The following is a 12,899-nucleotide window of genomic DNA, read 5'->3' on the forward strand; positions in this document are numbered from 1 at the left end:
TGTATAATCTCACTTATTTGTGAAATTAAAGCAAAACAAAATTTAAAAAGAGAGAGAGAGATCAGACTCATGGTTACCAGCAGCAGAGTGCAAGGAGGGGAAATAGGAGGAAAGTGGTCAAAAGATACAAACTTCCGGTTACAAGATGAATAATTACTAGGGATGTAATGGACAACATAATTATGATAGCTGACATTGCTATATGTTATACAGGAGAGTTGTTGAGAGTAAATCCTGTAAGTTCTCATCTCAAGGAGAAAATTTTTTCCCTGTTTTTTCCTTTTTTCTCTTTATTGACAATCTATAGGAGAAGGTGATGTTAGCTAAACCTATCACATTAATCATTTTACAATATATGTAAATCAAAATTCACGATTGAACTTCTATAGTGATGTATGCCAATTTATTTCTCAATAAAACTAAAAAAAAAAAAAAAAAAAAACCCAAACAAACACACAAACAAAAACCTTCCAGGTGATTTTGATATCATCAGGTACACTTCAAAAATACATATTTATATTAAAGTAGCTAACGATTGCAATTACCTTTTTGATAGTCATATCAAACTGTCAACTTACACTGAGTTATTAGTGCATAAAAACCCTAAAATCTTTTTGGCTGAATCCAGCTGCATCCTCCTATTCTTTACTCCTGCAGTTCATTATTGTGGCCCAAGTACAGAACTCTTTGTATATCCTTATTAATTTTCATCTTGTTACACTGGCACTCCCTTCTAGCCTGAGGGAACTGTAAATCTTCATTGCATATTCCACAGATTTGATAAACACACCTATCTTTATCCAAGTCAAAGACCAAAATGTACCACAAGACCCAAAATAAAAATCTTAAATCTTGTATGGAGACACAAAAGACCCAAAATAAAACAGTGGAGGCATGATCATGGCTCTGTTTTACAAATGTCATCATTCCATCTAGAATATTTTCATCTCAGAGAAATATACTATCATGTTTTAGGCATTATTATTCACTTCTATGGAGACTCAACTAAAAACAGAATTCCTATAATGCATTGGGTTTTAATGAACATGGTAAAATTTCCTTAACATATTAAATGATTTGATCTTTAATGAATATCCAAACATCTGTATTTCAGCTTTTAAAATTTATGCTTAATACCTTTGATACAATAAATAAAACAATTTCCCTGTCAAAAAAATTCCTTTTCAGATGAAACTAAAAAAAAAAAAATGCCAAAAGCTCAATGGCTACCAAATATTATTTGTCTGGATTTAGGTCAAGGGACAGACTGAGAGCCAATACATGACTCTTTGAAGGTCAAATGGAATACAGATTTCTCCAAAACTATCTTGAAAGAAAATATTAAGCATACATTGACTGAAAGAATGAGATACAAGAGCATGGATGGGGCATTAGACTACTAAAGAATAATTCAATAGAGAAATGGTTTGCACTATGACATGGAAAGAAATCAAGTTCTTAAGATTAATTCCTACTCTTTGATCTCTCAGTAAAGTCTGCCAGAAGTGAACTAGAGGCAAGAAATCTGTGATGAGATGAGCATATTTCATTTCAGTCAGTTCAGTTTCAAGAGTTTGAAAATTATAGACAGTATACTAAAAAGTAATATAAACAATTATTTCATGCCACATCATGTTAGGTCTCATCAGCAGTTTTTTATTATACAAACATGACAAAAACAATGTAGGAAAGTAAAATACTTGTACATGAGGGAAGAATGAAATATAAACATTGTTGCAACCATTAGCTTTTGATACACAATTTCACCTATCAGTAAAGGTTTATTATAGCCACAGTAAAGGTTTATTATAGATGGACTGATGCATATTCCCTGCCAGGCACTTGCAAACTCTCTTCATAACAATAAGAGCTTTAGTGGTGCCTCAGTGGTAAAGAATCCACCTGCAGTGCAACAGATGCAGGCTCAACCCCTGGGTCAGGAAGATCCCCTAGAGAAGGAATTGGCAGCCCACTCCAGTATTCTTGCCTGGAAAATCCTCTGGACAGAGGAAACTGGCAGGCTACAGAGTGTTGTTGTTCAGTCGCTAAGTCATGTCTCTCACTCTTTGCAACCCCATGAACTGCAGCACGCTAGGCTTCCTTGTCCCTCACCATCTCCTGAAGTTTGCTCAAATTCATGTCCATTTAGTTGGTGATACTATCTGACCATCTCGTCCCCTGCTGCCCTCTTCTCCTCGTGCCTTCAATCCTTCCCAGCATCAAGGTCTTTTCCAATGAGTAGCTCTTTGCATCAGGTGGCCAAAGTATTGGAGCTTCAGCTTCACCATCAGTCCTTCCAATGAATATTCAGGGTTCACTTCCTGTAGGATTGACTGGTTTGATCTCCTTGCTGTCAAAAGCACTCTCAAGAGTTTTCTCTATCACAACAGTTTGAAAGCATCAATTCTTCGGTGATCAGACTTCTTTATGGTCCAACTCTCACATCCATACATGACTACTGGAAAAACCATAGCTTTGACTCTATGGACCTTTGTTGGCAAAGTAATGTGTCTGCTTTTTAATACACTGTCTAGGTTTGTCACAGTTTTTCTTCCAAGGAGCAAGCATCTTCTAATTTCATGGCTGCAGTCACTGTCTGGAGGGATTCTGGAGTCCAAGAATATAAAATCTGTCACTGGTTATACTTTTTCCCCTTCTATTTGCCATGAAGTGATGGGACTGAATGCTATGTTCTAGGGCTAAAGACTATGGGGTTGCAAAAAATGCTGGACACAACTTTGCAACTAAACAACAACAATAGCAAGAAGAAGGGCTTTGTATATCAATAATGAAATTATTGGTTTCTACCGAGTTCCTCCTTTCTTGTTGGTAGTCAATTCTCCTTCCAAGTGCTACACCTAAAGAAGAAGTAAATGAAGGTTGGTAGTCAATTTCCACATTGGTTGGGGCATCCTCTATGCCTATAGCCATAGTACCAAGTGGTACAGCTTGTTAAATAATGACTGTCATCCTTGAACCAAAAACACCCTCTATTTTCTTATAAGATGTAAAATATCAGTGCAATTTCAAAGGATAAAATATGTACACAATTTTATTCAACATTTTACATTATGCTACAGATATGTACAATTTCAGTAATAAATTAAAAATAAATGAACAAAATAAGTCTGTCCTTGGCAGACAATGTGGTCTCATTGCTATGTTTCAACTTTTACCGTTATGAATCCATCCCAACCAAGATCCTGAGCATCGTCTTGCCAGGAGAATTTGTTTTGGCAGCACATTTGAAATGCTGAGTGCTTTGTTGCCTCTAAGCCGTGGAAAGATGTTTGTTAATAATAGAAATGTGGAAAAGGATCAGCTGCAATCAAGAAGTGTTGATGAACATTTGCACAATATGTATAAAACTCTTCAAAAATTCTTTGATACTTTTTTCCTCCAGTTCCTCACATTCTTTGCATCCCAATTCTGTTTTATTCTGCAAATAAAAAGAAAGGATTAGATTGGAAAATCTAAAATATGCCTTTCCTGTGAATATCATATCATTTGAACCACATGGTGAGGTGTCCAGACATAAAATATTTGGCAGATTAATTACCATATTAGGAAGAACTAAGGGAAAAGAGAACTGGAGAGATTTGATAAGGACTGATTTTTTCCTAGAGTGAATTAAGGACAGTGAAAAATATAATTTTAAAAAAAGATCTATTGAACCACAAACTTCTTGCTTAGAGGCCTTCAGTAGTTTCTGGTCATCTACCCTAGCATGAAGTCCTTGGTCCCCTGCATGGCATGCCGGCCCTCCTTGAGCTGTTCCTTACCTATTTATTTCACTTTTTCCACAGCTCAAAGATTCAGCCCTAGGTACACTGGGCTCATGCCTTTTGGTCTCATACATACATCAACCTGTTAAGTGTTTTTTTTGCTGTCTTTGCTTTTCTCTCTTCCTTCCACACTTCAATTTTAGCTACAACCACTCACACTTAAGATCACTCAGGAGCTGTCTCCACTGGGAAGGCTTTTCTGAACCTGGGAGCTCTCGAGGCTGGACTAAACATCCCATCTGTTCATTCTTAGAACTCCGTATTTAGGCTCTCTCTCATATCACGTCATGTGTTAGGCTGATATTAAGGAGCTTTATGCTTCTCAGACCACTGTTTGCTCTAGGCTCTTCCAGGAAGTCAAGGCTATGTATTGTTGCTTCACACAGGGCCTGGCACATGATATTCAGCCAATTATTATTGGTTAATTTGAACTATTTTGATGAATACCATAAATTATTGTACTTTAAACACAGTTTCTACAAGTGTAGCAATCTACAAAACAAACTTTCCCGGGATCATCTGAACTGTGAAAGCTGTTTCAGGAAAAATCAAAATGAGAGTTTTCCATCCATTAAGCATTTAAAATTCAAATTCATCAACGTTTATCAAGCACATACCCTCTGCCAGGTGCTGTCATATTCCATATAATGCTGTCCTATTTGATTCTGAAAGTAATCATATCAGATAGGAAGGCAGAGATAGTAAATAACTCATTTAGTTGACACAATCAGTGAAATTCTCCACGTCCAGGTCTTCTGACTGTGCATTTGGGCCACACTATGTTACGATGAGGGGGACTATAAAAATGCACATTAAAGAGTTCCCCCATTGACATTTGCTATGAATTATCTGTTGCATGGCTCAGCCTTTCCACCAATAAAAGAGAGATAACATATCACAAGAGTATTTTAAACATCAATATATTCATTTCAGAAATAGATCAGCATTCTAGTACATGTCAAGCATTGTCCTAGGATTTGGGATACAGCACTAAAAACAAACAAACAAAATGGAAACAGAACACCTGCCCCTCTGAAGCTGAAATTCTAGTAGGAAAAATCAGACAATATCCAGCAAGTAAAATATATAGCATTTAAGATGGTGGGACATATAGAGAGGGGGGTGAGGCGTGCTCAGGTGGGGGCGGGATTGCAGTTGTGAAGAAGTGACATTGCTGAGAGATGGTGACATTGAAGTAAAGACCTAAAGCTGCTTGGTACTTTAGGGAAAATCAGCGGTGTCCAGCCACACTAGCTCAGGGTCTCTGCTCTTTCAGTTGCCTCTGACTGAACATACTTCCCCATGGCATCCTTGAAGCTCATTCTCTCTCATGTTTTTGCCAACTGTCAGCTTTGTAAGCAAACCTTCTCTAGAGTCTCAGTGTCCTTATCTGCCTCTTTTGTGGCCACTACAGTTATTAATAAACACCTGACCTACTATTTATTTGCTTATTGATTACTACGTGTTTCCTCCTTTTGTAAGAGCAGGAACAATATGTTTGTTTTAACTTCTGTTATCATGAGGGCCTACAATGGGTCCCAAAGCGTATTTGTTAAGTGACCAAATTATGATGATGGCTTTGTTTGTTTATGAAACTTTTTCTGTCCACTTTCCTTTGGTCACTGGTGTTTCGCCATGCAAGCCATAATCGTCTGTACTTCAGGGCCTTGCACAGCTGATGCTCCAGCCTAGCATAGGGGGTCCTGGCATTTGCTCTCCAGGAGCCCGATACTGCTCTTGCTACCTAGGAGTATACCTTATACTCCAAGTATTCAGATTTTTATGATTATTTTTTTGCAACATTTATCCTTTGAGTAGATAAGAAGGTAGACTCTGGAGAGAAATTGCTTGGGGATTCCTGGCTCCTCATTTTACTAACTGCATGAACTGGAGAGAGAGATGCAAGCTCCCAGAGCCCCAATTTTTTAAACCTCAAAACAGAAACAATGATAACCATATCTCACAGATTGATTGAGAGGATTCAACGAGTTACCATCTGACCGTGGAAGAACAGTATCTGGCACAGAGTAATAACACAAGTATTACTCTATGGACGCTCAACAATTGGGCATCAGACATAAAGAACCTTCCCTGTTGGCTCAGACATAAAGAATCTGCCTGCATGCAGGAGATCCAGGTTTGATCCCTGGGTTGGGAAGATCCCCTGTAGAAGGAAATGGTAATTCACTCCAGTATTCTTTCCTGCAGAATTCCATGGACAGAGGAGCCTGGTGGCTTATAGTCCACAGGGTCACAAACAGTTGGATAGGACGGAGTGACTAACACACACACACACACACACGCTTAACAATTATGTAACTATACCTGGTGATCAACACCTTGAGGTCAGTGACCTCTCTGTCTAGTTCACCTTTGTCATTTCAACACATTTCAGCACACCCCTGGTGCACTGAAGCACACACTGTGGAGCACGTAGGAAATGTTTGTTGAATGAATAAATCAAGAAAAAGTTTAGGATTCTGTGCACAGGAGTGATGGTGCAGCTTCTGGCAGCCATTCTGCTGGAATTAACTCCTTTTCCCAAGTGCTCCCTCCAAGGGTCTCCATGTCCATTCCCATCCAGCTAATGATTGCCCCCAGTCAATCCAAGAGCATCTGATGCAACTCTGGACAACTACTGGATAACTCACCTCAATAGAAGATAAATTGCTGTTTGCTAGCATAGTAAGATTTTCTATTATTTCATAAATGGTGGCATTTTTGGACTCGTGTAAAATAACACGTAACTCGAGGAGAAAGCACTGCATCGCTGTTACTTTGCAATTGGGCTAAAACAGAATTACAAAGAATCATTTTTGAAAACAATTATTTTCCCATTATTTCAGTTTCACACAGATGCAATTCTGATTTTGTAAAAAGTCAATTCAACTATTTTATAAAGAAACACAATACTCCTAAGACGTTTTACATAGGAAACAGCTTCACTTATTTTTCTCTTTTGGCTTTGAAATCAAAACAAAAATAAACTGAGAACAAAAAACAGTCAGGAAAGATGGGGATACTGTGCAGAAGAAGGAACATAAAACTAGAAAATGTAGAAATAATACGCCACTTTTTCCCACTAAGCACATTTCCTCTGTCTAAAGGGGTGATAATATTGACCTGGAACTCTCAAAACATGAATATAGATGGTGCATATGGAAGAATTTTTTTGAATCAGACTGTATGGTTAACATTTTAAATATTAGTAGCTGCTAATCATACTATTCCTGCAAGTTCCAGTGGCACACAGGATTCCAAGAAATTTCTTAGAAAAATCAAAGCAGGAGGCTGGCCAAATCAGAAAGGTACTTTTCAGGTCTCATAAAAATACATTTCCCAAGATGATTACTTTAACAAAAACCTAAACTTCAAACCAAAGTATTTAATGAGCATGTGGGGGATTTGACAGAGACTGTCTGATTTCTTGTTCTCAATGCCATGCGTAGTGCCTGGAGCTCTGCAGGCACTTGGCAAGTGCTTACTGAATGAATGAAGGAGGGAAGGAAGGAGAGGACACGGCCACCTGGCTGGCACTGGAAATACTCCTTATCCTCCCATAGCCACTGCTCTGGATTGAAAGGGTAAATACTGTCACCATGTCAATAAAATAAATAACAACTAAAATATAAATAATAAAACTGAGGTTCAGAAGTATTTAGTGTCTTCCGAGGCAACAAAGCTAGAAAGTGGCTGAGTCAGGGTTTAAATCTAAATTTCGGTCTCAGCTTCTTGCTAGCTACAACCCCAGGAGCAGCAAGGTTATCTTCTTACAAAAACAGCAGTCTCAGGATTCTGAGTGTTGGCAGTTAATTGACTGCTTTCTACTTTGAAGAAAATGCAAAGAAAAATGGAAAACATGTTGAAGCCAAAAGAGGAGCCTGTTTCTAGTGCAGCAGCACTATATCCAAGGATTGATAGATACCTGTCCCCCCTCTCCCCTAATTTCTGGCTGTGGCTTCTTTCCAAAGCTTAAGAAGTCTCGGTAGGGTAAACCTTCTATTTCGGAGAAGTTCTAATTAAGGAATAATAGAAGACTCGCTGTTGTGAATACACACAACACAGAGTTTGTTTTCCATGAAGAGAAGATGTCAGGGATTTGTGCCTTGGTTTTAGTAACCAATTCAGAGAGAATGGACCAGCAACTCAACAGAAATTCTATATGCCTTAAGCAATGTCAGCATATTAATGAAGCGATTTAAGATCATTTTTGTATTCTGATAGATTTTATGGGTTGTTTCTTTTCTCACATAACAAATAACCAGTCAGAATCCTTTTCTGACAACTGTAGAGATTCAGGCAAAATGTAGAACAGGAATATACTTAACCAATTTGTAAAAAATATGATTAAAAGTCATAGCACTGGATAAAATTGATATGTTGGATATTTTAAAATTGACTAACTTGATTCTTGCATCAATTGCATTATGTTTTACTTGCATAACAGAATAAATATACTATGTTTTGTTTGACATTGATAGAAAAAGGCTTATTCATGTCTTGATTTGACAAAGATGCTACAATGTAAATAGCATCTATATAGCTCTTTCTCCCTAAAGTGCTATAATCTCAACAATTGCATATAAAATTCATTGATCATATGAACACCCCAAACATTAGATTTTAAAACTATACATGTTCCAATAAATTTATAAAAATATATTTCCAAGCCTTTGAACATTGGAAAAGACAGCAATGTTGAAAACAAAATATACTCACATGAGCATCACTTTCAGTATATAAAGTGGCATCCATATGTATAGACTGAAAAGAAACAAAAAGAAGCAATATGAGAAACTATTCCCTGCTCGAGATATGATGGGAACAACCTACTGAAAACATGAAATTAAACTTTATAAATTAAAGTATTTATTTTGAGATAATTTTATTCATGTGAAGTTATAAGAAAAATACAGCAAGATCTTGTGTGCGCCTTCACCACTTCCTCCAGTGATGATGTTAGAAACGCTCAGTCGTTTCTAACTCTTTGTGACCCAATGGACTGCAGCACGCCAGGCCTCCCTGTCCATCACCAACTCCCAGAGCTTGCTCAAACTCATGTCCATCAAGTCAGTGATGCCATCCAGCCATTTCATCCTCTGTCATCCCCTTCTCCTCCTGCCCCCAATCCCTCCCAGCATCAGGTCTTTTCAAATGTCAGTCCTTCACATCAGGTGGCCAAAGTATTGGAGTTCCAGCTTCCACATCAGTCTTCCAATGAACATTCAGGTCTGATCTCCTTTAGGATGGACTGGTTGGATCTCCTTGCAGTCCAAGGGACTCTCAAGAGTCTTCTCCAACACCACAGTTCAAAAGCATCAATTCTTCGGTACTCAGCTTTCTTCACAGTCCAACTCTCACATCCATACATGACCACTGGAAAAACCATAGCCTTGACTAGATGGACTTTTGTTGGCAAAGTAATGTCTCTGCTTTTTAATATGCTGTCTAGGTTGGTCATAGTTTTTATTCCAAGGAGCAACCATCTTTTAATTTCATGACTGCAGTCACCATCTGCAGTGATTTTGGAGCCCCCCAAAACAGTGTCTGTCACTGTTTCCCTAATTATTGCACCTATTTGCCATGAAGTGATGGGACCTGATGCCATGATCTTAGTTTTCTGAACTTCGATTTTTAAGCCAACTTTTTCACTCTCCTCTTTTACTTTCATCAAGGCTCTTTAGTTATTCTTCACTTTCTGCCATAAAGGTGGTGTCATCTGCATATTTGAGGTTATTGATATTTCTCCCGGCAATCTTGATTCCAGCTTGTGCTTCATCTAGCCTGTATTTTGCATGGTGTACTCTGGATATAAATTAAATAAACAGGGTGACAATATACAGCCTTCACATACTCCTTTCCCAATTTGGAACCAGTCTGTTGTCCCATGTCCAGTTCTAACTGGTGCTGTAAGCCTGCATACAGATTTCTCAGGAGGCAGGTCAGGTGGTCTGGTATTTCCATCACTTGAAGAATTTCCCATAGTTTGTTGTGATCCACACAATCAAAGGCTTTGGCATAGTCAATAAAGCAGAAGTAGATGTTTTTCTGGAACTCTAGTGCTTTTTCAATGATCCAATGGATGTTGGCAATTTTATCTCTGGTTCCTCTGCCTTTTCTAAAACCAGCTTGAACATCTGGAAGTTCACGGTACACATACTGCTAAAGCCTGGCTTGGAGAATTTTCAGCATTCCTTTGCTAGCATGTGAGATGAGTGCAATTGTGCGGTAGTTTGAGCATTCCTTGGCATGGCCTTTCTTTGGAATTGAATGAAACTGACCTTTGGCCTGTGGCCACTGCTGAGTATTCCAAATTTGCTGGTTTATTGAGTGCAGCACTTTCACAGCACCATCTTTTAGGATTTGAAATAGCTCAACTGGAATTCCATCACCTCTACTAGCTTTGTTCATAGTGATGCTTCCTAAGACCCACTTGACTTCACATTCCAGGATGTCTGGCTCTAGGTGAGTGATCACACCATCGTGATTATCTGGGTCATGAAGATCTTTCTTGTACAGTTCTTTTGTGTATTTTTGCCACCTCTCCTTAGTATCTTCTGCTTCTGTTAAGTCCATACCATTTCTGTCCTTTATTGAGCCCATCTTTGCATGACATGTTCCCTTGGTATCTCTAATTTTCTTGAAGAGATCTCTAGTCTTTCCCATTCTATTGTTTTCCTCTATTTCTTTGCAATGACCACTGAAGAAGGCTTTCTTATCTCTCCTTGTTATTCTTGGGAACTCTGCATTCAAATGGATATATCCTTTCTTTTCTCCTTTGCCTTTACCTTCTCTTCTTTTCTCAGCTATTTGTAAGGCCTCTTCAGACAACCATTTTGCCTTTTTGCATTTCTTCTTCTTGGGTATGGTCTTGATCCCTGTCTCCTGTACAATGGCACTCTGTCTCTCAGATCTAATTTCTTGAATCTATTTCTAACTTCTACTGTAAAATTGTAAAGGATTTGATTTAGGTCATACCTGAATGGTCTAGTGGTTTTCCCTACTTTCTTAAATTTAAGTCTGAGTTTGGCAATAAGGAGTTCATGATCTGAGCCACAGTCAGCTCCCGGTCTTGCTTTTGCTGACTGTATAGAGCTTCTTCATCTTTGGCTGCAAAGAATATAATCAATCTGATTTTGATATTGACCATATGTAGATGTCCATGTGTAGTCTTCCTTTGTGTTCTTGGAAGAGGGTGTTTGCTATGATCAGTGCATTCTCTTGGCAAAATTCTGTTAGCCTCTGACCTGCTTCATTTTGTATTCCAAGGCCAAATTTGCCTGTTACCCCAGGTATCTCTTGACTTCCTACTTTTGCATTCCAGTTCTCTGTCAAGAAAAGGACATCTTTTTTGGGGTGTTAGCTCTAGAAGGTCTTATAGGTCTTCATAGAACTGTTCAACTTCAGCTTCTTCAGCATTACTGGCTGGGGTATAGACTTGGATTACTGTGATATTGAATGGTTTGCCTTGGAAACGAACAGAGATCATTCTGTCGTTTTTGAGACTGCATCCAAGTACTGCATTTCAGACTCTTTTGTTGACTACGAGGGCTACTCCATTTCTTCTAAGGGATTCTTGCCCATAGTAGTAGATATAATGGTCATCTGAGTTAAACTCCCCCATTTCAATCCATTTTAGTCCATTGCTTCCTAAATTATCAATGTTCCCTCTTGCCATCTCCTGTTTGACCACTTCCAATTTGCTTTGATTCATGGACCTAACATTCCAGGTTCCTATGCAATACTGTTCTTTACAGCATCGGACTTTACTTCCATCACCAATCACATTCACAACGGGGTGCTGTTTTTGCTTTCGCTCCATCTCTTCATTCTTTCTGGAGTTATTTCTCCACTGATTTCCAGTAGCTAATTGGGCACCTACTGACCTGGGGAATTCATCTTTCAGTGTCCTATCTTTTTGCCTTTTTGTACCATTCATGGGGTTCTCAAAGCAAGAATAGTGAAGTGGTTTGCCACTTCCTTTTCCAGTAGACCACATTTTGGCCTGCATAACATGGCACAATATCATAATCAGGAAACTGACATGGATACAGCCCACCGACTTTGTTCAGATTTCACCAGTTTTTGTGTGTATGTGTATAGTTCTTTACTATTTTATCAGATGTGCAAATTCATGTAACCACTGCCATATTTAAGATACAGAACAATCCATTACCGTAAGAAAGATTTCGTTACTCTTTCATAGCTGAATTCACTTTCCTCCCGAAACATTCATATCCCCCCACCGTCCTTCTATATACCTGTCAACCACTTCTCTGCTCTTCATTCCTATGAGATCAAGAATATTATATAAATGGAATCATACAGTAGGTAACCTTTTGAAACTGGCTTATTGAAAAAGTTAATAGATTTTATTTTTTAAGCGGTTGTAGGTTTGCAGGACATGGCCAGAAAAGTTCCCATATGGCCCCAGGCCCCTTCCCAAGTTGCCCCTATTATTAATATCTTATATTAGGGTGGTACATCTATTATACCTGATGAGTCAGGATTGAGACATTTTCAGCTAAAGTCCATAGATTATATTAGGGTTCACTGTTGGTACTGTACACCTACAGTTATTGAAATTGTGTAATGACATGCATGGATCATTATAGTTACATACAAAATTGTTCCACTGCCCTAAAAATCACCTGTTCTCCAGACTTTCATCCATCCCTTTTTCCTAACCACTGGTAATCACTGATGATTTTATTGTATCCAACCTTTTCCAGAATGTCATATAGCTGGAATCACATACAGTATGTAGCCTATTTTAATTGGCTTCTTTCACTTAGCAAATGGGTTTTAAGGATCCTCTTTACCTTTTCATGGCTAAGTAGCTCATTTCTTTTTATCTACTGAGTAACATTGCACTGTATGGATGAACTACAGTTTGTTAACCCCATTTACTATTTTTACGCAGTTGTGTGTGGATCTCCACTGAAACCAGCTGATCTGGAGATTCTATTTGGGGAGCTTGTGAATTCAAAGTATTTAATAGTTATAGGAGAGTTCACATTATCTATTTCATCTTGGCTACATTTTGATAGGTTGTGGTTTCTGAGAAAATTGTCCATTTCCTCTAAATTATCAAATTTATGAGACTCAAGTTGT

General features: G+C 38.3%; 1 protein-coding gene across 2 annotated transcripts in view; it reads right to left on the reverse strand.

The window, feature by feature from the left end:
• Positions 1 to 3,034: 3,034 nt before the first annotated feature.
• Positions 3,035 to 12,899, reverse strand: part of IL15 (interleukin 15) — a 90,916-nt gene continuing 81,051 nt past the window's right edge. For both annotated transcript variants that reach the window (XM_040250460.1, XM_040250461.1), the window contains exons 5-7: positions 8,505 to 8,549; positions 6,437 to 6,574; positions 3,035 to 3,439 (exon numbers count right to left, since the gene is read on the reverse strand). In XM_040250460.1, coding sequence (XP_040106394.1) covers positions 3,329 to 3,439; positions 6,437 to 6,574; positions 8,505 to 8,549 — 294 coding nt within the window. In that variant the 3' untranslated portion in view covers positions 3,035 to 3,328. The remainder of the gene's footprint in view (positions 3,440 to 6,436; positions 6,575 to 8,504; positions 8,550 to 12,899) is intronic.

This window comes from Oryx dammah, unplaced genomic scaffold (assembly GCF_014754425.2).
Source record: "Oryx dammah isolate SB20612 unplaced genomic scaffold, SCBI_Odam_1.1 HiC_scaffold_12, whole genome shotgun sequence".
Classification (NCBI taxonomy): domain Eukaryota; kingdom Metazoa; phylum Chordata; class Mammalia; order Artiodactyla; family Bovidae; genus Oryx; species Oryx dammah.